At 38.5% G+C, this 25,729-nt stretch overlaps 4 protein-coding genes across 7 annotated transcripts in view; 1 reads left to right on the top strand and 3 right to left on the bottom strand.

Moving 5' to 3' along the window:
- srgap1a (SLIT-ROBO Rho GTPase activating protein 1a) overlaps positions 1-8,595 on the bottom strand; it is a 77,849-nt gene extending 69,254 nt beyond the window's left edge. The window contains exon 1 of one of the 3 annotated variants that reach the window (XM_027161611.2): positions 8,094-8,595. In XM_027161611.2, coding sequence (XP_027017412.1) covers positions 8,094-8,163 — 70 coding nt within the window. In that variant the 5' untranslated portion in view covers positions 8,164-8,595. The remainder of the gene's footprint in view (positions 1-8,093) is intronic. The other 2 variants (XM_027161608.2, XM_027161607.2) reach the window with 2 other exon arrangements.
- Positions 8,596-10,722: 2,127 nt separating this feature from the next.
- rxylt1 (ribitol xylosyltransferase 1) lies at positions 10,723-15,582 on the bottom strand. The gene is made up of 6 exons (XM_047822449.1): positions 15,352-15,582; positions 14,408-14,578; positions 13,868-13,970; positions 12,756-13,070; positions 12,018-12,188; positions 10,723-11,737 (listed from the first exon to the last, which is right to left on the bottom strand). Exons 1-6 carry the CDS (start codon positions 15,494-15,496, stop codon positions 11,335-11,337), a joined length of 1,308 nt encoding a protein of 435 aa, XP_047678405.1. The 5' UTR covers positions 15,497-15,582; the 3' UTR covers positions 10,723-11,334.
- Positions 15,583-17,283: 1,701 nt separating this feature from the next.
- Positions 17,284-20,477, bottom strand: zgc:112052 (protein C19orf12 homolog). The gene is made up of 3 exons (XM_027162030.2): positions 19,879-20,477; positions 19,486-19,662; positions 17,284-18,319 (listed from the first exon to the last, which is right to left on the bottom strand). The coding sequence occupies exons 2-3, from the start codon at positions 19,643-19,645 to the stop codon at positions 18,054-18,056; spliced, it is 426 nt and encodes a 141-aa protein (XP_027017831.1). The 5' UTR covers positions 19,646-19,662; positions 19,879-20,477; the 3' UTR covers positions 17,284-18,053.
- Positions 20,478-20,550: 73 nt separating this feature from the next.
- Positions 20,551-25,729, top strand: LOC113652760. Of its 2 annotated transcripts, none has more exons than XM_027162029.2 (7): positions 20,551-21,108; positions 21,363-21,637; positions 21,743-21,841; positions 22,675-22,776; positions 22,966-23,079; positions 23,529-23,637; positions 23,723-25,729. In XM_027162029.2, the coding sequence occupies exons 2-7, from the start codon at positions 21,383-21,385 to the stop codon at positions 24,994-24,996; spliced, it is 1,953 nt and encodes a 650-aa protein (XP_027017830.2). In that variant the 5' UTR covers positions 20,551-21,108; positions 21,363-21,382; the 3' UTR covers positions 24,997-25,729. The 2 variants fall into 2 exon arrangements, with proteins under 2 accessions (XP_027017830.2, XP_027017829.2); XM_027162028.2 differs by having other exon boundaries at positions 20,552-21,108; positions 21,414-21,637.

Genomic DNA, 25,729 nt, shown 5'->3' with positions numbered 1-25,729 from the left:
TTTAGAATGATTATGTTGTATGACCTTGTGGTTTTTCAGCTTTAAAAGGGTTCTTGAATTTCTTATAATGACAAAGCCTTGGGTCCTAAATGGGCTCAGAGCAAGTGAAGGGATGGATGCACAGGATGGCTGGACTTTAAGGTTTCTATAAAGATGCATCTCCACTAGGAAAATTGTGTTAATGCTGCTTAACCAAGAACCTCTCTCTCTAACAACATCCAAATGTAGAAAGGGCCCATAAAAAAACTATATATCCAATAGCCACTAAAAGGCAGACCATTCATTATAGAAAAGAAAGACTCCAAAAAAGCTCCATATGTGGAACTGCTGGAGGCAGAGGATATGAGCATGAGGAACAGATCTGTATCTCAAAATGGGCTTTTATATGGGAGAGCTCCACATAGTTATGGCTGAAACCAAACCCGGCTATAGTTCAGCCCTGCGGCATGGGCGCAGCTCGGTTCACCCAAAGACTGCAGCTTTCACCTCAGACCACAAAAGGAGGCTTTATTGTGGTGAGATATTTAGAACCCATGGAAACGCTCGTCCACGTCACCTCAGAAAGCAGATCCAAGGGCCGGGGGGCACAGGCAGAACCCTGGGGGATCTTCTGTTACTCTGCACTGAATGGCTAACATAAATAAATTGTGAAGCCATGCCTTTGACTCCAGGGATAACCAGTCAGGCCTAAAACAGTCAAAGATTGGAGAAGGCATTTCGCTGCCATGTCAATGACCACTGGGTTGTAAAGTTCAGCTCCCCCACCCACTCACTGCATTGGCCCCAGACGTCCTTTAAAGGTAGGCTTACTGAAAGAATGGCCCCTGGCTATTGATTATACAGGACCTATGCACCCTGCCCCCTTTAAGGTTCAAAAGGGCAAGGTAGGAGGAAGGGAAAGGGGTCAAAGGGGAATGGGGATGTAGATTAATCTCCTCTCCATCGTTAGAGTAGAATATTATGACAAATCATAGTCCAGACTGGGCAGTACATTATAATCTATGCTTCTTGGCAAACAGGTCTAATATATAAAGACTTTGGGGCAAGTCGTGGCCTAATGGTTAGAGAGTCTGACTCGTAATCCTAAGGTTGTGGGTTCGAGTATCGGGCCGGCCACGACTGAGGTGCCCTTTAGCAAGGCACCGAACCCCCCAACTGCTCCCCGGGCGCCACAGCATAAATGGCTGTTCACTGCTCCGGGTGTGTATTCACGGTGTGTGTTCACTGCTGTGTGTGTGCACTTTGGATGGGTCAAATACAGAGAACGAATTCTGAGTATGGGTCACCGTACTTAGCCGTATGTCACGTCACTTTAAAACTTTCCAGTTATTTTTTCACCCAGTTATGGATGACTTTTTGTTTTACTGTCCCATGCTAGCCTTCTGTTACATTTACCCCGATGTAGGAAAAGATCAGCAGGATTGACAAAAAACATTTAAAATCCATGTCGAAGGTTTTTTAAAAATGACTTATTAGCAGAAGACATTGCACAATCATCTAATCAGGGCCTGTGGACGAGAAACAATGCGGGTGCTGCGTCAAGCCATCTCTGATTGATTCTCATCTGTGGATAATCAGCACAAGTTGCCTAGGAAACATACACTCAAGCATCAGCACAACCTGCCTATCATGAGCACAGCTGGGAAAGAGCTGAGAGCATGTTTACAAATCCTAATGAAGCAACTGCTCTGTGTTGTCTTGGCTCCTCGCTGCTTCTCACTGCTCACACTCAAGAACAAATCAGCACATCAAAGTTATTAAAGCTGATAGCTTATTTATATCGAAAAGCAAGTAGAGTCTTGCACATGTCACCTGATTGTGGTGTGAGTGACTGATTCATTTCTATTTTGAGTTTATGTAATCAACAAGCTCAGGGGCTGATGATGCGCTTTTCCTCGTTGGGTTACTCAATAGTGTGAACAACATAATGTTTAAAAGGGCAAAATGAGGTAATGTTTAAAAATATATAAGCATGCTATATTTAGTAAATAGTGCAGCTGATGCTGAATGAGTAAATGTGGGGAAATCACATTCATTTCAATCACACAAAAGAAAAAAAAATCATAGAATGGCTACAGGGGCTACACGGATAAAAAAAATCTTTTGGTAAAAATGCAGAAACTTTTTTGGCACAGTAGTTGATATTCTTACTATTAAATAAATTGTAATTTTTCTGTAACTTCTTGATTCGGGTCAAGGATTGAGATGTATATGGAGCACTTTGAAGAAAACACAGGAATAAATCTGGGACAGTCTATCAAAGGACATCACACACACACACAAACACACACACACAAACGCACACACACACACACACACACACACTCACAGAACTTTTAACACCAGCGATGTGATCATCAAAGAAGCAAACTTGAAAATGGATTCTGGGAAAATGTTTAAATTTAAATCCTGTCCAAACCTTAACTTTAACTGAATCCAAAAGAAGTGCCATTTGCACCTGAAAACAATGGCTGGTGTCAGTGTTCTGCAATCATGCTACGTCATTGACCCTCATTGTGTAGCGTGGAGATGGTATGTGGGGAAGGAAAGCACTGTTAATAGGCTGGGGTGAAAAGCTCAGCATGCGCTGAAAGGCCAGTCAGGAGCGCAGCTTAGTCTATCAAACACTAAAGAGTGAGAGTGGCCACAGATGGTGCAGTCAATAACCTTCACGCCCTCCACCATGACATCAACAGGGAACACACACACACACACACACACACACACACACACACACACACACACACACACACACACCCTGACCGCTTGAATGTGGTGTAACAACTAAGAGGAAACAGCAGATGGTAGGTTTGTGTGCCAGAAAAGCATCATGACCTGAAGTATCTACAGGATGAAGTGTAGGAATTGTTTAGCTAGATTGACAGAGAGGCTGAGGATCACTCAGGAGCTGTAAGTGAATGATGAGGACAGCTGTCAAGAAGTGATGGCAGCCTAAATGCTTCTAATTGAGTTACTGAGAGCTAGAGCATTCAGAGCTCATCCTGAGCTTTAATTATATCAGCTGCCCAATAAGCAAATAACATTCAGTGATCTTTCCACTTAAAATAAATAACATCCGAAGCCCCTACATTCATTCATTCATGTATCTCGTAACCATTTTATCCTGATCAGGGTTGCGGTGTTCCAAAGTTTTCCCGGAATGCTGGGTAAAATGCTATAATAGGCCCTGGATGGGATTGATGCCAGTACATCACAGGGCACCAAGGATGTGAAAAAACAAACCCACACACACACACACACACACACACACACACACACACACACACACACACACATACACACATACACACACACACACACATATACACACACACACACACACACACACACACACACACACACACACACACACACACACACCCTATAGAGATATTTGCAGATATTCAACATATGAGTCTATAATTTTAAACAACACATTGTATATTCTTATTAGAAGTTTAGAAAAGTAATGCAGGATGACAGAGACACTACATTGATCAAGGTTCAATAGGTAGAGAATAGTTTGATATGAGGAAAAGTGGACTGAAATGTTTACTATACATGATCTACTACGTTTGTAAAACCGCAAAACATACTATCAAGAATATTCCTATGTTTAAACGGCGAACTAAATCTAATCCAATCCGTTTTAAACAGAAAAGGTCTCAAAAATGTTCACAAATTTCAGAACAGGCAACTCTGAATTAAGTGGATTTCATGTTTGCTTCTGTCATTCAGTGAGCTCGCTTTATCTGACAACACAAAAAGTAAACATAAAACCATGCTTTTCTTCTTCTTTTTCAAAACCCCAATGTGTAGCCTGTATTTTCTCTGTGGCACAGTTCTGCCATAAGCCATCACTGACATTACCCAACATCTTGCAGTTAGCCTGCATTTCACACATCCCAGAGCTGCCATAAAGGCAGTGTGTAATCAAACTGTGGATACAACACCGCAGTGTATTTTCCTGTTCCTCCGAGATCCCCACAGATGGTGCTACGAAGACTTTATGGGACTGTGAAATATGTGATACACTGATTTTAAGTAATGATGTGAACCTGGCCATCTCAGCTGTATGACCCTGTACTCAAAAAACCCAAATCACGTTAGCCCAGTGACTAATGTTAACAATGCAGAGCCTAAATGACCTGTTACACCACGATTTGTCATATCTTATGCCATATTTAGGCACTGATGTCATATGTTATGAACAATAATCCACATATGGTGTATTGCATTCTTTAAAAGATCCTGCAACAATGACAGTCTGTAGACAGTCTGTACTTTTTAGTACAGATGGGTTAAAAAAAATATATATAGTATGTTTTTATAGATCAAATTGAGAAGCCAGAGCTAACTCATGTGTACCGACCACCATTTCTCAGGAGGATTTAGAAACACAGTGCTGTCTTACTGGAAAGCAGTGGGTACGAAGGTTACAAGGGCAGAGCATATGATAGCTTGGCTGTCAACAGGCAGCATGAAAGAGCCAGCGAGTCGTGACCCACAGTCAGATATGAAATGGCATCACACTAATTGTCTGGCCAAGAAAAAACAAGAGTATATTACATCACCCAGCTGGTCCAGAGACCACATGATCACATAAATCGTTTTCTGCACCTGCTTTAGAGGCGAGTGAATTAGCGAAACGAATGGTTTAAGAAATTATGATGTTTGTGAGATTTAAATAATCTGCTACAGCATACCGTATATTTTGGAAGAAGTGTTGTTCCATCAGTATTTAATTCTCTCCACCTACCAGGGTTGTGGTACAAAAGGCAACTTACCAAGCTTCAGCCAACAGACTGGCAAAGTACTGATCAATATGTACTGATTTCAGTACTGTTAACTCTATTAGAATTGCACTTTCTGCCTAAATTTAATATTCAAAGATCTGTAATTGTTAGTGTGGCATAATAAAGTATCATTTTCTAATGCAATAAAGCTGAGATCTATTGTATTTGTGTGTTGAACAGACATACTATATGGAGCAGAACTGAACTGCGTTTATACTTTCTGAACTTTGTTAACTGTTGCATCAGCTCCCCTGACATTTTGACAGCTGTCAGCAAGCAGCAACAAGGACAAAGACTTACATTAACTATTGTTGCCCCTAATGTAGTCATGTACTGCCTGCGTGTGATTGATAATGACCGTATGGGGATGCGGCAGGGTATACTGATGTTCCAAAATCTCAGTGAGCCAGACTGAAATCCTGCAGGAGATCTGACCCAACTGACTGTCCCTTAAGCACCCTGGGGCAGCAGTTAAAACTGAATACACCTTCATCATGACAGTGTGATATGTGTGTTGTTCTTTCTGCATTGGGAATGCCCATGCACAATACACAGGACTTAGGCACTAACAAAAGTGAAAATTGTCTTTTTTAAATAAATTAAATTGAGAGAAATGGGAAGTGACTGCAATCTGATGGGAGATATGAACACTGGTAAAGTAAACTGTTAAAGCAGTTTCTTTTGTCCTGCACCTGCCAGAAGGTGGGATGTGCACACAATTACTTATTTAACAGACATGAACACTGGACATATCTTGCTACTGAAAATCTCAATAATAAATTCACTATAAGTAGGTAGTTCTGGATCATGTTATATGACCAACAGGAATGGCCTGAAACATAGACAACAGTGAGCACATGAGTTGCCATTCACTTTCAAGAGGCACCCAGATAAAACTGGGATATTCATCTCAGACAACACTTCCAAAACACAACACCAACAATAAATAGATAAAGAGAAACAGCAAACAGCATAAGCTTAAGGCAGGATTATGGTAACAATGCCAACAGGCTAGGATCCAAACACCACAGCACTGGTCACGACTGGCCAGACATGAGCTGATAAAGATGCATTCCAATCGTTGCCTTGGCTGAACCCGAGGTTACTGTATCACTGTTATCATACTTATTACAACATTGTTACCACAAACACACACACACCATCAATTCTCTGTGCCCACACCAAATGGTGACGCCAGGTTAACAAACCACAATAAAATTTGGACACAAATCGGAGATTATTTGCAATGCAAAGATGGCCGCACTGTCACAAGCAGTCAAAAAGAAAGTAATGCAAAACATATACAATCGTTAAATATTCCACCGTAATCACATAAAAAAACACTGAGCCTCCTTTAGAACGCAATCAAACCTCAATAAAAACTTTTAAACAGAAATCCTCACAGGTTATCTTTCCAACACCTGGAGCTAACAATACAGATTAGCATTTAAACTCAATGCACGTCACATGGCTTGTTGTTTGAATGATTTTTGATCAGTGTTATTTAGTCTTAAGTCTTGAGTGCTAGTGGGAAAAAACTCTGTGCTTTCTGGTTGCTATGAGACATAACAAGCTATTTTTTTATTATTAATCTTAATCAATCTTAATTAAATTCTTGTGATTATCATTAAGAAACAGAAAAGACATCACTGGTTATGGTACGACTTTCTATAGCTGCTACAAAGTAATAATAATACAAGTTACTTTTATGACTTTGTAGTAGTTATAGGAAGATAGCTACTTGCCTTGTGGATATTCCATAACATTTAATGTAGCTATAAACAGTATAGTGACATACGGCTAAGTACGGTGACCCATAGAATTCGTTCTCTGCATTTAACCCATTAACTCAGTCGTGGCCGGCCCGAGACTCAAACCCACAACCTTTGGGTTACAAGTCAAACTCTCTAACCATTAGGCCACGACTGCCTATGTACAACATATCATACATTTGTTAAAGAAAAACTGGCAAGTTTTAGTGTTAGCAAGCTGGAAAACTAAATGTCTGGATATTTTTTAACTTTTTTAAAAGTAACAGTTATATTGGTATAATGAAGTAATGTTAACACCTGTATTAAAATGCTACATTAATACTAGTATTACTGCAGATTCTGAGTTACCTTAAAGAGTTACATAACATGCAGATATGATTTGCTGTTGTTTCCTGTCGGATTCCTGTCAATGAGATCAATCATTTTTCGACCGATCGTTCAAAATCATTCACGTGGACTTTATCGGACCGTATTTCTATATCTTTACCCTTTTGTTGTTATTAGGGAATGCTGAACACAGAGGGGAAACATTGTCTAAGGTTATTTAAAGTACAGACGTGCATGTTGATGTAAGTCGTGCCGTTACAGCGTCGGGTGGCTGGTTAAGGAGCTGCTGTGTGAAGAACTGTGCATGACTGCTTATTAAATAAAGCCTTAGTCATCACTGGTACATTCTTGCCATATGACTGCTGAGTAACACCAGCTCATAACTGTATACCAAAACACCCTTATGCTCTCTCTATAGAAACATAATCCATAAAATGTGTCATCTATAGTTTAAGGCCAAAAACCCTACAGTTACTCAATGACAAACAGGAGGAAACAGCAGAGAGGAATAATGACTGTATGTAGACTTTATAACCACTAACAATAATCCTAATATAATAAAATCATAATAAATCTGTCAAAATACACAAGACTGCAATGAGTGTGAAGGAAGGAACTTCAGTACAAGAGAGAAACAAAACTTGTTGTCAAGGAGACCGAGAGATGTTTACGTTGAAGGAAGAAGAAATACTTACATTTCATCTAAACATTCACCAAAACGGTGAGGAACATCACAGCTCACAAAAAGAACAGTGGCATGACGACATGATCGAAACAGCAACAAGTCATAAACAACAAGAAAGGCTAAAAATAGTTTAGATTTAAAAAAAAAAAAAAAAAAACAGGACGGAAAACTATGTGACAAGCGACACCGCGCTAAGCATGATGGGAATTATTCAAATGAGCAAATCTCATCTAACGTGATAATGTAGTTTAAACTACAGAAGATAATTTATATATATATATATATATATATATATATATATATATATATATATATATATATATATATATATAATGTGTGTGTGTGTGTGTGTGTGTGTGTGTGATTTATGCACATAATACTTTCAGATCCAATATAATTATATCTTAATAAAAATAACATTTCTGTATTAACAAATTATTAATGAATATTAATAAAAAGATAAACAAACCCAAATCCTGTAACTTTTTTTTCTTCCCCTTATTTATTCTTTACCTTTGACTTGACCCTCGTACTCCGTGATGATCTCTTTATCCTTTTTAAACTTGGCAGGAGGATGCGACATTTTCCAGCCGTTCTCCGTGCAGCAGATAGAGAAGTTAATAAGAATATTATGATGTAAACAATGATCCCAGATCAGTTCGTATTTAAAACACAAGCATCCCGGAGATTTTTTGTAACTTTTTCAGCTGTGAACGGTGGGGTCTGTCGTTGCTCTCTTTCTCTGTGTGTATCCAGGAGGATCCTTTTCCTTGAGCTCGACTTCTTTGTGGATCCGCAGATTTGAACGCAGCGCATCTGTTTGGAGACTCAGTGTGAACGGGGAGGGATCTGAGCGCGGGTTTCCAGGTTGAGAATAACAGCGACGGGTCTGTTCAGTGTTCAGAACTCACGTTACAAGCTCATCTAACACGTAATAAAACAGACTCGACAGATTCAGCATCCAACTATGATTTACGGCATGTTACTCGTTCACATATTATTCAGCTGGCATGTATTTCGTTCACAAATTCGGATGCGAATTATACCAATCTGGCAACATTTTCTCAGCGCCGCACGCGGTCTGAATGGACCCCAGAAATACAAACTTTTATAAGTAACTGGATTGGGATGTTTGAATTAGATAAATGAGTTTTAAATACCTCGAATGGTTATTTCTAAGAACCGAAAAGTGACATACGAACCTGCAGAATATCAAGCAAAACTATTCACTGTTCATTAAGCGTTGTTTTTCACAGTATGTTCTCTTCCCTTCTTGCACCGTCACCTGGTGGCAGATGGTCGTCATTACACCTCGATAAATAGTGCAATCTGAGGATTCTTAAATACATCTCAAATCAAATCAATCAAATCAAATCAATTGTTATTTGTCACATACATACAGAGGACGAAATGCAGTGAAATGTTTTTTGTTTTTTTGCATCTATTCGGTATTCAAACATAAGGAATGCAATTTGGGATAAAAAATATAACCAAAAGGAGGTAGATAAATAAAAAAAAAAGTATAAACTATATAAAAAATTATATAAAATATGAAAATATAAGTAAAAATGTACATACATTAAATTAATATATATACAATGTATATACATATACATAAATAGACATAAATGTGTATGGTTATTAATTATTGTCCTTAAAGTGTCCATGTGCAGTATGGTGTGTATAAAGTGTGTAAAGTGGCACTGTGCTGTGCAAGTCCAGAGTTAAAGTGTCAGTGCAAAAAAGGTGTGCAAAAAAACAGTGAAGATGTCCAGTACTAGATCCAGATCTAGATCCAGATCCAGGGTGTTTCCTGGTTTAAACTCCGAATGGCCTGTGGGAAGAAGCTTCTCCTCATTCTCTCTGTGTTTGCTTTCAATGAGTGGAAGCGTTTCCCTGAGTCCATTGTTGGGATGGCTGAGGTCTTTTACAATCTTCCTGGCCCTGGTCCGGCACCGCGTGTTGTAGATGTCCTGCAGGTCAGGGAGCTCGGTGTGGACCCTCTGGAGTGCTCGCATGTCCTGCATGGTGCTTTTCCTGAATCTGGAAGTGATACTTCCCATCAGGAATCTCTCAATGGTGCAGGTGTAGAAAGTCTTTAGCACCTGTGAGGGTAGTTTGATGTCCCTTAAGCATCTCAGATGGTACAGACGCTGCCGGGCCTTCTTCGCCAGGGTGTTGATGTGACAGGACCAAGATAGGTCCTGTGTGATGTGAACACCCAGGAATCGGAAACTGTCCACTCTGTCCACTGGAGTCCCATTGATGTTTAGCGGCTGGTATGACCGCTCCTGCTTCGTGCTGAAGTCCACTATCAACTCCTTAGTCTTGCTGACCCACCATCTCTCCAGGTTTTTAGTCTCCTGTAGGTAGGCCGTCTCGTCATTGTTGGAGATCAGGCCTCCACGACAGTGGCCGATAGCAAACTTGATGATGGTGGTGGAGATGGAAGTGGCCACACAGTCATATGTGTACAGTGAGTACAGCAGGGGGCTCAGAACAAAACCTTGGGGATCTCCAGTGCTGAGGGTGAGTGTGAATGAGGTGTTTTTGCCCACCTACGAATTGTTGTCTGTCAGGAAGTGACACAGCGGCAGGCTGAGTCCCAGGACATCCAACTTAGAGGCGAGAGTGGAGGGAATTATGGTGTTAAATGCTGAACTGTAGTCCACAAACAGCATTTTTGAATAATTCCCTTTTCTGCAGTCCAGGAGGCTCATTGTAGTGTGGAGAAGATGACTGATGGCATCGTCAGTAGAGCGATTCTTGCAGTACACGAACTGTAGTGGATAAATCTCTGCTTGGGTTGTGTTCAATTAACACAGTGATTGAGTAGGATTCTGATTCTAGCAGAAAAGTTACAGCATCATTATCAGAGTTTAACAGCATCATTATCTTTCATTTAATTATTCAGTCATTAACAGTCACAGATTCATTCCCACCTTAGAATAGACATGATTTTTCAAGTTGAAAGGATGCCAGAGGACACTCAGGAACACCACAGAGAAAGCAACAAACAACTATGTACCCTAGAGCTGAGAATGCACTAGAATGCTGCTGCTTAGGGTTAAATCTGTTATACGCCAAATGCAGTACGTTCAAAACTGTCTGTGATTCACAAATAACCACAATTTCAAAGAAATCGTTTTACACGTTACATTCTTTTAATTGTATTGCACTGAGATGAGCCAAATAATGTCTGCATTATTATAGAAAACACAACATGAGACCAATTCATAAAATAAATAAATACCACAAAAACCCAATTTAAATGTTAAAGATGAGCATTATAATACATGTCACTGCACAGCAGAAAACAGATAATGTTCAATGAAATTAGTACACAGACAAAAGACATTAACACCAATTCATAAATAAGGTTCCGTTAATAAGCAGTGGTTTGAAACTATGGAGGAAAATCAGTGATCAGGGATGCACCCATCCAGTAGTGCATAATAATAGGCCAGAATTGTTAATTAATACAACACAAATGATGGATATGAGCACACAAATTGTCTTCATGCTTGTCACATGCCTGTAATGTGTTGCAGAGTCTCAGTTACAGTGAGGATGGTCGGTATCTGATCACTACAGGCAAATACTCGAGCACTTTAATATTGATATTGTATAGAAATTGAAAACACAGGATTGGTGCATCACTACCAACGATCATAAGTTTCCTAAGATTAACCACAAGTTAAAGTTTAATAATAAATTAAGGTAGTGAAATGTAACTATGACCCAATGTCTCTTTCTAGCTCAGTTTGAAGAAGGACTCCTCCAGGACTTCTGTGAACTTGTCCTTCATCTGCTGACGGAATCCAGTGTACCACTCCAGCAGCCTCATTCTTCTCTCCGTCTTCTCAGTCTGCGTCATCACCCTCTCCTTCTCCAGGATGGCTGGCAGCTCCTTCCAATCCTTGAGGAAGATGAAGGGAGCCCCTGCATCTTTGAGCAGGCGAAGAGGTGAGCTGCGACCGTTGGCACAGGCTCCCGGATTCAGGACGTCCTCCACCACGGGCACAGAGCCATAGGCACAGGCTTCGTAGATGCGGTAGCACTCAGTATTTACGCCAACCGGGCACAGGGTCAAGTCACTCTGAGCCAGAGCCATCTGGTACTGTCTGGAGGTTTCTGCCGTCTCCTGAGGAAGCCACCTGAGAGAAAGCGATCATGTCACTTTGGATACAATCATGTTGGGAATATAGCTTTGTTTTTTTGTCTGCGAAACATATGCAAACTGTAAGGGCAAATTATCAGAATGTAGGCTAAGCCTAAGCCTAGCTGTAATAGTAAATCATGTTGAATCTCACATCAGAATGCAAGAGTTCAATTTCTAGTTAATTATACATGAATACACATATGTGTAATATGTCACACTGCTATTTTATCTTGTCTGCTCTGTAGACATTCTATTCTAATGACACAAACACATACTTCTCCCGAGCATTTGTAAGACACTGTTTTTCCAAGCCGTCCTGCTTCAAGATGCCCATGAGAGATTCCCTAGAAGAGTTTTTATAGACGGTGCCAAGGAAGTTGCAGATGTATGGTCTCACTGTGCTTACCATCTGTGTATTGGGTGTTACAACTGGGAAATGTCTATACCTGTTAACCAGAAGAAGGAAAAAAAAATAACACCAGTTTAAACATTAAAAGTCACTAGATACATTTACATCTTAATAATCTGTTAATAATCTGACTAATTAGAATAAAAATAGCTCAGTCTGAATAGAATAAACCAGTTGAGATCAGTCCGAATGAAATTTGTCTGACTGAATGAGGTAGGTTATCTTTACTAACCTGTTAAATAGAAGAATAACAGTTATGTGAATCTTTGTTTTTCTTATTACTTTCATTATTAGAATCTGAGTTTGTGATCTGTATGTGTGTCTGTCAAAATGTGCTCATAATTAAATAAATAAATAAATAATCTGCTCCCTGCATGTGCATGTTTGGACCAAGAAACACAAACTGCGTAAAAACATATATTGTCTACAGACTTCCCAGTTATCTAGAACAAGAGATCATTTGAATCTGAAATCGGAAAGAATTCATTTAGAATAGTGAAAATCTCAGCTTCTAAATTGAAATAATATAGTGCCAGAAAAGCACTGAGCCTTGAATTACATCTTAATTAAAACAAAACTGATTCAGAAAAAAAAAAGCTCCTACGTAGCAACACCAAGAGGCCACTGGAAGACATCTTTGTCGTTGACCCAGGGACTGTCATAGACAAGGAACAGCCGATCCACAAAGCCTCCAGATCTCTTCAGATAGGGGCTGATCCACTCATTAGTGCACTGCTCACTGCCCAGTAAGACCACTGCCACTTTAGAGATGGTGTGAGCCTGCACAAGAGTCTGCACATGCTGTAGCCACTGGATTGAGTAGGAGATCTTCTGCTGCTCACGACCATTTAACACCAACACAACACTGTCTGTGTCCAGAGGAATGTGACCCTGCACCACTGCTGGGCCTGTGTAAAAACTGACAGACATGGAAAAATGATCATACTGATTCTGAAAGCTGAATAAATATGTTTTATTTAAAAGACAGAGGGTTTTTTCCCCTGAATTTAACCTTGGGGATAATAATTCTGTCTACCTACATATCATGACTGCTTAGAGTCCTTATATTATAAACAGTTCAAACCACAACAACCACACTTCCTATTTAGTGGTTTAAATACATCATCCAGATTTGTGATATGTGCACCACATTTAGCTGAGTTTACCAGCATGTAAACTCTGCTTACACTAAAAGTATAAAAAGTATTGAGATGTAGCTCTGCGATTTGTAAATTTTCTGCCATCTCATATATCACATTTTGCATGGAAGGGCTAAATTTATGGCTAATGGCTAAACACCATTATGAATAAGCATATTGGCATTTATCACGTGTGTACACAGATCTGTGTATAGATTCCAAATGGACTGCTCTGATGTACAGATGCCCAAAAATGATTTACCATATATGGCCAAAATGACTAAACTAAAACTGAACTGGGAAAACAAAATCAGATGATAAGCCACTCATCATCCTCAACAAAGAGAGTCCTGTGCATCATAAAGTCTTTAACTATGGAATCATCAAAATCATTCCTTACATGTGCCTTTTAAACAATAATAGATTTAAGACTTTAGATTTTATGTCACCGGTTATATCTGCGAAATTTAACACTCATGTCCATGAAAATGTGTGAATGTGTAGTTTACTCACAAAACTTTGTGTACACATGATTGATAAATTAGGCCTCTGATTCGTTCAGTTGCTCACAGCTTACCTGAAACTGATCTTCCCTGACTGAATCTCTCCTTCTCTCCACTGCCCTGTTTTATCAGTGGGGTTCAAAGGGCCTTCTAAAATGTGTTCCCACAAGTAAAGTCCTAGTGCCAAGAAAACAAAAAAGACATTTATAACAATATTGTGCAATTCTGCTTAAACAAATACATTAAAGCTTTACATTTGATAATTAAACATAATTTTTTTATGAAGGGTGCCAAAAAAAACTGTGAAATATTTTAATATTCAAAATAAAGATTCTTGTAATACAGTTTATAAACAGGCCAAAGGATTGTGGACATCTGACCATTAAACCGATGTACATGTTTTTTCGCCAGCATGACAACAGCCCTTTGCACCAAGTGATTCATTGACTGATTCTCAATAAGCACACATGAACTTTATAGTCAGGTGTCTGAATATCATACATAATCATCATTGATCATACATAACTTCTACAGCAGGTCAAGTGTAAAACCTACACAGAGAACTAGTCACCTCCATCACTGTGAACGCAATAGTTGAATGAACAGACACTTACCTATAGCTGCTTTTCCCCAGATTTGAACTTTATATCTTTTGGGCCTGCTCTTTGCGATGCGCTCCTGATATGATCTGTAAGCCTCTCTTCTTTTTTGCAGTACCGAGATGGAGTCTGCATGCTCGTCCTCTTCCCATGGGTTCCATTCTTCCTCTCCACCTTTGGGTTGATCTACAAATGTGAGAAATGATTCAATAAAAAAAGACATTATGCACAGATTCCCGGACAACAATCAAAGATCAATGCATTTTACATGCATTTTCACTTGGGTTTGCATGCTTTACAGAAACACATCTGCATTGCTGTCTACAAGAATGTTTCCGTTTCTTTTGTTAAAATCTCAGGTTATGTTATTGTAAAGTTCATTAACAGACCTTTAAACAAACCCAAAACATATCTGTTGTCTTGTACTGCAGCATTTTGATAAATATTTTTAATTTTTTTTAAATATATTCAATTTATTATCCATACATCATTACTTGCTCACTATATACAGCAATTTGCATGCCATACTTCTATATACTTCTCATCCAGCTACGATTCTTGACTTCAATGTTTGTTTGATTAATTTAACTTAAACTTAAACTTAATTTAAATTAACTTTAAATTAATTTAACTAAGTCACACCATTGAACACAAAAACAAACGAGAATTCACATAAATGAGCCGATTCAATCAACTCAGTATTCACCTAAAAGAGCCAATTCATTTAACTCAGTATTCACCTAAAAGAGTCGATTCAATTAACCGACTCATCATTAGAAATAGCATTATTGGTTTGCGTTAGTGAAAGAATCAATAATAAAAGTACTGGGTGTAAAAAAAAAACAACACACCAGAAGATATCAGTCTAAGAGAAAATGCTGCAGTTAATCTCTCCCTTAATGTCCCAGAGCCTGTATGCTAACTTTAACAAGCTAACGAGCTAAACATAGTTAACGTACCTGCGGGTGCAGAGCCCTTTTTCACCACTCTGTGCACACGACTAATTATCTTCTTATTAAAAAACACATTGTATGCAGCGTATAATGAAAAAACCACATACGCCAAAACAACAATTATCGCTATCTTTCTACGAATTAATCTCATTATTAAAAAGGAGCTGAACAGCCATCCTGTGCTGAGACTTTCTTATTCCCACCCGCATTCCGCCAAACAACGTATTCAATGCTAACTCTTATAAATGACTGCATGGGTTTGTTGTCACGTGCGGACTAAATATCAGCCAATGATAACGGAAAGGAAAGGATGTTAGCCAATCAGAGCAGAGCTTTCCGGAATGAGGTGGGAATTATATAGCGTTGTGGTGGCTGACTGTTTACATGCAGAGTAAAAGGACCCAATAACTGAAGTCACATATGTATACATTTTACTGCCTGAATATAATATCTTTAAAATTTTTGAACTTAGAATATAAAGATTAAAATAAAAAGTAAACGATTGCGTTGACATTATTTATAGAATTCCATTGTCTCTGTGTTGTTTTTGCTCAATTGCTGAAGGCGTTAAGAAAAAGGAAATAACATACATAATATACATAAATAACATTCTTTTGGCAAAAGTCTGTCAGGGTGTCTTCTCTATACAAAGGTCATTTCAAAATAGTCACATTAGGGGCAAATTTATTTATTTAAGCTTAAATTAATTCAATCACAATTAGAATGGGACAATAGTTTATGTGTATTAACTTGCCTCAGTTTATTGGGATTGATGCACCTCTGGGCATATGTAAGAAAATCCAAACAACTCAGTCCAGACCAAAGTTGTGGACCTCCACAAGCAATTTCCAAACAACAAAAGGTTTTGCAGGCTCATGTGAGTCCCATCAGATACAAATGTAAAAATTGTGACCACACAGACAGTGAATCAGTGAATGCAGAAGGAGGCAAAAACAAGCTCCCGTAGATGTTTGCTCATCTATGGGAGGTTAAATGAAACTCAGAAAATCTGACACACAAGGAAGATGTTTCTATTCCAAGACCATAAAAGGAACTGGGAACTGGTGCAAAAGTATACGGCATGGCATTGTGTGGAAGAAGCAAAACCTCAAGACATCAGCCAGAAAGTTAAAACTCAGTCACAACTGGGTCTTCCAGCAGGACATTGATTCTAAGTGTAGCTCTAGCTTGAATCCAAGAGAAAAGTGTTTGAACAAGAAATTGTTAAAGGCATTTTTTCCCATATTTGTTATTTTACTAGATAATTTTCTTACTATTGAGAAATTGAACAAGTGCCTGTCGATGGTTTGTGTGAACGTAGGGTAAGGCATATCTTCTATTCACATAACACATTCGTTATTGCTGTTCTTAATTGTATTTTAGGACACCTTGGAGAGTGTTTTGCCCACACCGATATCAGGATCCCTGACTTCTCTGACTACCGTCGTGGTCCTGCTCTCTGTACGGGATGGCATTCCTTTCGTCAGATTAACACTCCAATCAAAAAACATTCAATCAACCAGGTTAAGGATATGCAAGCGCTTGTCATATTTTTATAGCTTAAGTTGCCCAACATTACAAAAAAAAAAAACGTTTATTGCGTTCAGCTTTGCAGAAGGACCCAACACTCTAAAATCAGAGTGTAAAATCAGAGAGGAAGGCCCCGATTATTGATAACATCAGGATTTTATAGACAGGAATAAAGTAAAACAGGACATCAACCACCATTGGCTTAGAAGCATCGCCTGCTCATCTTCTGACCAAACTGTATCCCACGGGAAAAGAAAAGGTCTCAAAGAAACAACTGAAATCTCTAGTCACAATAACTACCAGCCATGGGAAATACAGAAGCCTAGAAGGACAGATTCATGTGAACATCTCTAAAGTAACAATTTCCACTACACACCCAACTATTTTCAAAAGATAAACCAACACAAGTCAAGTCAAGTCACCTTTATTGTCACATCACCACAGCACATGTGCCATGGTGAGTGAAACAATTCAATTAAAAAGTGTACACATAAAATCCTTGAATGCAAATTGATTAAAATGGCTATATTTTAACAACCAAAAAAATAAATTAATTAAGTCATGTGACATGAATAAAAACCTAATAAATGTATAATGGATATTTTAATTAAGGTCACTTCATAATTGGCTTCTTGAATCCAAAATGCCGGGGATGGATTCAGAGTGCTGATCATTGAGATAAAAAAACACTCAAAAACTTAATAATGCAAAGAATGCCCAGAATTAAATATATGTTTTGAAATATATGAGGAGTCGCCCCTGTGGATAAAATAGGCAACTACAGTACAACTTTAAAGTACAGAGGATGTGTAATTTCATCCTTTTACCTTTGTGTTTAATTAGTAGTAACTGAAAATGATTAAATTGTAAGAAAATGGAGTAAAAGCTCAAAGAAATAAATGATAATATCCTTCAAAAAAAAAAAAAAAAAGAATATTAGTCTGAACATTATATATGTATTGTAGGAGCTCTGGTGAGCAAAATCATCATCAGTTTATTCATCCTTAATTCAAACATTGTGTCCTGTGCAATTTATTCCTTCATTGATGATAGTAGCATTTAATAACATAATTAAAAAGAAATCTATTAAATAAAAGGTTTTCACTTAAAAGAACACGTTATTTTCTTTAAATCATTCATTAATTTTGTTGTCCAAATAAGTGCTTTCATCGTGTGGTTCAGTCTAAATAATGAACCTCAGCCTGAAGCTCTCTGTGAATGTAGCCCAGTAAAGCAGCGGTCACTTGCTGCTGAAGTGAGGCGTTTGCTGTGACTAAGGCTATTAACTGGGCTACATCAGTCCACTCGATCGAGCCCAAAATGGACATGATGTCCTCGTAGAGCTTCTTTTGCTGCGCTGGGGTCATTTCATTGATGACCTGAGGCAATGGTTTGAACTGACCGCTTGTCATCCAGCATCCCAGAAGTCCTCCAACAGCACCACCTTTTACCCAGGCAAAAAGATCAATATTATATCAAAGAATTTGAGAAACAGGAAATTAAAGCTTGGCACTTTTTGAATCTCTAATCTGAAGATATTTAATTTTCTAGAACAGCAGCTGAAGGTGGTCCCAATTCAGATGCTACAGTCATTAATACATTGTTGTTTCCAAAGCAATAATGGAAGTGTATAGCTAAACTAATCCAACACTAATAACAGTTTTCTGTATCATGTTTGGAAACATTTCTGTAAGGAATCTTCAGTGTCAGTGCTTTGTAACAGTTGTAACTTTGTAAGTTTTACACCAAAAGAGAAAAAAGACCTGTGAGAGAATGAGTTTATAATAAGTCTATAATATGGTACAAAAGTGAACAATAACTAAATTATTAATAGATAAAAGCGTGATGTCATTCATTGATACATTATAATTGATGATTAAAATTTTAATCAATCATTGACAGATTGCTGTAGTGTAAGAAGAATAAAACAGGATGTGCCATTATAGGAAAATGAACCACTTCGCTTGGCATTACACCACTCCACACCACACCTCTCAACTCCACACCACACCACTCTCCATACCACACCACATCACTCCATGCCACAAACCACACCTCTCCATACCACATCACTCCACAAACCATCACTCCCCATACCACACCACTCCACACCACCACAAACCACCACTCCACACCTCTCCATACCACATCACTCCACTCCACAAACCACCACTCCCCATACCACACCTCTCCACACCACCACAAACCACCACTCCACTCCACAAACCACCACTCCCCATGCCACACCTCTCCACACCACAACAAACCACCACTCCACACCTCTCCATACCACATCACTCCACTCCCTGTACCACACCTCTCCACACCACCACAAACCACCACTCCCCATACCACCACAAACCATCACTCCACAAACCACCACTCCACACCTCTCCATACCACATCACTCCACTCCACAAACCACCACTCCAAACCAATCCACACCTCTCCATATCACCACTCCACACCACTCCATACCACCACATCACTCCACACCACACCTCTTCACACCACATCACTCCACAATTATTGTTTTCCTATAACAGCATGCCTCATTGAGTTTTTGCTCCTTTTTTAATATTTTAATTAGTGCAGTTTGCTGATACTTGCCTACGGCGATGCCAAGAGGACCCCCAACCAATCCACCAGCAAAAGCAAGTCCTCCAGCAGTCATCGCTCCCTTCCCAGAATGCTTTACTGTAGTCTTTATCTGCTGATTTGCTGACAGCTCACAACACAGTTTGATCACGTCATCAATGGGGGGAGCCATGTTAGGTAATCAACTCACTTTGGGGACAAAAGCAGAATGTGCATTTGTATTTAAAATGAGCCATGAGTTATATTCATGAAATTCTACATGAATAAACACACCACATAGGACCACGTGACACAGTGAATGACACATGATACATGGGTAAACTATAAATAACATGGTATTGTGAGTTTATATGAGAGTAACAGGATAACAAACAATAAAAGATGATAAAACATAAAAATACGTACCGTTTGAAATAAAACTTCAGTCATTTATCTTAAAAAGTCAAAGAATCACATTGACCATTATATCGAGCTTCCGACATCAAATACCTACTGAAAATAAATTTCACGCACGCGCACTGTTCAGCATGGTTCATACACTGGCTGCAGAAATGTTTTGTTTTTTTTTTAAATTAAAAGTCTCGCGGCCAAGAATCACTCGGTTGTATATAAAATGTTCTTTTAAAATAAAATTGACGTGGTTTTCCACAATACTTAAACATTTCCGTTTTGCAACATTGTGTCGTAGTATAGACGTTTAAATATCGCAATGATCCTGTACGTGTATTTAACATAGAAGTGTATATACTTGCGTCATATTTGATTGAAAATCTACATTATCTACATTACAATCTATGTTAACATTGTCAATTCACGTTAGACTGCATGATCCATCAAGTATCATTAAAGCCGAATTTTACTGCGTGTTTAAGTATTAAACACCGCTGTGATCAAAGCAAATGGAGAACTTTAAATACGTTAAGAAATTTGTGACAAAATACTTTAAATTAAAGTATACGTTAATAGATAGATAAATAAATGAATGAATGTCTGATAATTGTGTGCCTGGAATAAACTAACGATGCTTTAATTGTGAAGATTTTCCTGGCTTGGCTGCCATGTTTAAATATATTTTGGTTAGCCGTTAGCATTATCGCAGGTTGAATCCCAAACGGTTCCTATTGGATATGAAGTGAACTAAAGTAGCGCGTGAACGCCCATAGATATCTATTTTGAACGCGTTTACTTTCTGCCCTATGTAGTGTACTAGTGTAGGGAACAAGGAGGCATTTTGTATTCCAGCCTCAGTGTCTCATGTACCAAATAAGCTGAGAAAAATAACGTAAATTATGTACATATCTAGAGAAACCTTTAGTGGAAGAAGATTTATCAATAGCACTTTCTTTTGATAACTTTCTTTACGTGATAAATCACAGGTTAGTTTGTTTGTTTGTTGTTTTTTTGTCTCGGCTGTCAGAAATAACTTGCCCGTACTTGTCCACTGGTAATGAATATTCATGAGCGCGAGCCGGTGGACACTACAAAAGCATCATCATGAATACAGGCATCAAAGTGTGAGATATTCTGGAATGGAGGAAGGTTTGTGGTGCGAGAAAACCTTCAGCGTCATATCTACTGTACCACTGTGGATAATTGAATATGCATGGACTAACCAGATGATGGAGGTGTTAGAAGGTATGTGTTTGTTATGGTTCAGAAGCTGTGCGTGTGTGTACAGCTGTGTACCTTTATTAGACACTCCCACCTCATGCTTGGTACATCTGACAGATCTGTTCTGTCAGATGCTAATTATTATCAGATATCAGATAATTATTATACTTTCTTTAATATCTTCTTATTTATACTTCATTGTCGTCAAATATATTTGGTTAATAATGCAGAAGACATGTTGTTGTGCAGTCATCATTGTAAATAACCTGTTTCTTCAGCATCAACTGGATTGAACTGAATGCTGGGGCCTGATGTCTTGTGTAAAAAAGTTTTAGGTCCTCCACTGTGGCTGGAAGGTGACCGGAGCAGTCTGACTCTTAAGGATCCTTGTAGCATCCGTGTGACAGCAGCCGAGTCCTGGATGGTCATCCGGGCCAGAGACATTAAACACTTTGCGCAGGTCATGGAGTTCCTGGATGTTACTCACACTTTACTGCCTCGGCTAGTGACCCCCATCAAGCATATGAAGATCGTGTTTGGACTGAAAACTTTGGTAAATGTGGTTTAATGATGATGATGTTTGTTGTCGAACACACCATGTGGTGAAGGTATTTTCTAATGTTGTCCTGACATTTTTATGGTGCCATCTATGTTTCAGGTTATTATGTGGATGTTTTGGGAAGACCAGAGCATGGAAATCATTAGAGACAAGATTGTAAAGCTGTTTCCTGACAGCCTCCCACAGTATCATAGAAGTGTAAGTAGATGTTGGATTTTCTCCTCTAGAGGACACTAAAATACTATAGTTCATTCATACACGTGTACAGACTGAATTCTTTCACGTTTATATTTTAACCTTTTCATCAGTAAGAAATTCTGAAATGTAAAAGTTCTTCTGGATTCAGAATCTTTTAAAGGTATATATAATGTAGGTCCATTTTCATAAAAAGTGCAAAAAATGAATTTAAATATGGCAATTATTTTATTCCAGTTCTATTCTGTCTGTTTACACAGTTAGGGTCAGATTCCTGTTTTTAGCTGACAAGAGTGCAATCTGCGGTGGGATTCTGTTGTAGCCCCATCCGGCCCAATTTTTGATATTCTGCATGTTTTGAGATGCTTTTCTCACCACAGCTTTAAAGAGTGTTTATTTGAATTACTGCAGCATTCTTGTACTGCTCACTGGATGTTCTAACGCCAGTCTGTTTGAACTCATGCAAAATTCCAGGACATCAGCAGTTTCTGAAATATGTAACGAAAACCCTCGACCTCTATCTGTGTGTTTATATGCATTGAGCTGCTGTAGAGTTAACAGTGAGTCTATGGCTGTTACTAATTATTTTTGACAATGAACTTAAGTTTTGTGTATCATGTTTATTCTTCTAAGCTACAGGCTAGATTTCAGGTAAATGCCCTTATTTTAAGCTTGGGAAAACAGTGCATATTATCATCACTTAATGTTCAAGTGTTTAAAATGTTTGTATGCAATTTTCACTATTTCAGTAATTGTTGGAATATTTTTCAAACATAAGAAGATCTGACCATGTTTCTCAGACCACCACACATGAATTTGTTCTTTTGAAATTGCAGAGTCACAGGCATATCGAGTTGATGCAGAAGGCCCATCGGGACTTTAAAAATTTTGCGCAGTTACTGACAATAAAGCCAGAAGTGCGCAAAAACTATATTAGAGTAAGTGAAAATGTATCTTGATGTCATTGTAGTGTTTAATTTAGCCCAGTCAGCATTAGACATGTTGACTTTCAAGAATATCTCATGTAAAACAAGTGTAGCAAAAGTTGTGGCACCTATAAAGATTTAAAGTTGTAAGGTCTCAAATTTCTTTGACATTTTTAGCGTATTTATTGTTATGCTTTGTAGAATCAGATGGGAGAGCAGTATGGAGAATGCTACATCATAAAGTTGGAAGAGAGGTTGTTACATTATTTAAAAGAGCTGAACAAAGCTCTTCCACAACCCACCTACATTGACCAGGTAAGGCCATGTGCATGTCTAGGTGTGTTGTGTCTGTGTGTGTCACAAGTATAAGATTCTCATTTGTGTTCTGGTCAATATTGTATAATATCCTACATAGACACAATAAAGATTTTTACTTAATTCCAGGTTCCAGGTTGTGCCAAAAGACTGCTGTTGTAACTATAATGACCTTGATGCTCATATTGAACATTCTTTCATTGCATTTAGTTTTGACTTTATAAAATACACTTATGAGTAATGATTCATAAAGTCACTATCTGGTGTCACCAAGAGTATCATGGGTCGTCTCACAGAGGTTTTCTTCACCATTGCTGGCTTTGCCATGTTAATTAGGAATCTAAATATAAATCTCCATGTAGATTTCTGTACAAATGCCTTACGACAGTGTTTGTTATAATTGCTCTCTAAATACAAGTACATTAAATTGAATATCTTAACACGTTTAGGTTCTAAAACAGTCCGGGCCATTAAAAGGGACAGAGGAGTTACTGCAACAGTTATTTACCTGTAATAGTGCGTCTCCAGCCACAGCGCTAAAGAAACTGCTGAGATGTGGTAAGTCTTACTCGAGCATCTTTCATTATAAAATGTTGACTTTACATTCACAACGCTGCATTATATGTTTTTTTCTTTTTTCCAGCTACAGGAAGCCACATGGATCATAAACGTACAGAGATGTGTAAGCAACAAAAAGGAGCTCAAGTCCATGGACCAGTGTTTGGGCCTCTTTGTGTAGCTCTTAGGAAACCTCTGGAACAGGCAGATGAAGACTGGCTGTCCCAGGCATCCTCTCAGAGCTCCTGGCTGAATAGAGATCAGAGTTTGGAAAAACAGATGACAGTGTTGAAGAAGAAGAGAGTTTTAGATCAGACTGACAATGCTCTGGGTATGCTTAAAGAGCCGTGTCCTCAGACCGTTGAAATCGGACTCGTTTCTGAAGAGAAGAAAGCTGACGATGACTTAACAGAGCACTTGTGCTCCAAACACGGCAAAAGAATGAAGAGTATCCTCCAAGAATGCTCTGAGGAGCAAAGGAGTCAGGACCACAAAGCTTCACTGATACATGTGCAAAGCACTCCTCCACCACCTCACCCTCCACTTCCCCAATCCAGTCCTCACGGGCTGACCTCAGCATCTCCTCAACATGACTCATCTTCTACAAACATTTCTCTGTCTTCTCAGCCAGAGTCTTTTTCATACCTTTCAGTGGATGAAGAGCGACATGTTCTCCCTTTACAACTGATGGCGTCTTCGCAGACATCTCCAACAGAAGAAAAGAAATCAAGTCCCTTCTCAGGCCAAAAAAGCTGCAGCTTTTCATTAGAATCATTAGAGTCATTGGAAGCCTGGCTTTCTCCAGAATGCTCAGTTCCGGTAGTCAGTCCTTCACTAACATGCTCAAATCAGCCATCCTTATCTCAAACATCTTCATCTTCAAACAGTATTTCAGCATTTCCAGAAAACATTATTACACAAAAATCATCCTTGACTGAGCAGGAATCCTCACAGGGATTGTCCTTCAAGAAAATGTGTTTGGAATCTTCATACTATCAGATTGGTTCACCGTCATCCTCTGCAGCTCCAGCAGTGACTCTTAGTCCAAGCCAAAATGATGCGCAGGTCTCTTTAGAGTCAAGTGGCACATTAGCAGGAAAACCAAGGCTCTCTTTAGAGACTCAGACTTTCCTCTTGGTGTCTAAGTGGCTTCAGCCTCAAGTAAAGCTCCACAGACTGAGCCAACATGAGTGTCACCAAGCCACACTGCCAAGTCGTGCTCCAGTTCCCTTATCTGAAGAGGAAGAGGTAGATGAAGATGTGTTTGATGTCAATTTACTTTTTTCAGATTCTGAATCAGACACACAAGACTCTGACGATTCTGATTATGTTCCATCCAAGAGACGCAGGTATAGGTGAAGTGCAACACAAATGACTGTTAGACATCATGTGCAATTATGTAAGCTACCTAATACCAGGTGGATATTGATCATTAACCAGACCTTTGTGGTACTCTCTTTTATATTTCTGCTCCTTAAACTGCAGACTTTATTCAGAAATTATATTTGATTTTAATTTTGATCTTTTTTTTTCTTTTTAAAGCAAAAACATTCAAACAATTTTAGATTATTTAATATAAAACAATAACTTGATATATGTGCTTTTAAAATACCTCATAGATTTTTTTTATTTATTTAATTCTTAGAACAGTTTTTTACTCGTTTTGACATTTAAAAAAGTTTAAACAATTAAACAACTTTGTAAGTCTTCGTGAATTAGAAAACTTTCCAGTAAATTTTTTTGTCCAATCACGTGTTTGAGTACGTGCGTGTGTGTGTATCCTGATGGCAGTTTTACAACTTTGAGACATGTGCACGTAGCCCATGAGTGATCGAATTTACTGCTGTTTCATGAACATTTGTACTTATGTCTGGGAAGTCTAAGGGTTATCACATTTATTAAACAAAGTTTGTTGACACTGGACTTGACAGGTAGCTGCAGTTGTACAGCATTGAGGAGCTTGAGTTACAAATTATTGCATACTTTGTAAAATGAAACAGAGATTATATATACAGTATGTATGTGTGTGTGTGTGTGTGTGTGTGTATATATATATTTTCTTACAAATAAAAAAAGATCAATGTATAGTGGA

This window comes from Tachysurus fulvidraco, chromosome 13 (assembly GCF_022655615.1).
Source record: "Tachysurus fulvidraco isolate hzauxx_2018 chromosome 13, HZAU_PFXX_2.0, whole genome shotgun sequence".
NCBI lineage: Eukaryota > Metazoa > Chordata > Actinopteri > Siluriformes > Bagridae > Tachysurus > Tachysurus fulvidraco.
This window is presented reverse-complemented; position numbering and strand designations above follow the sequence as displayed.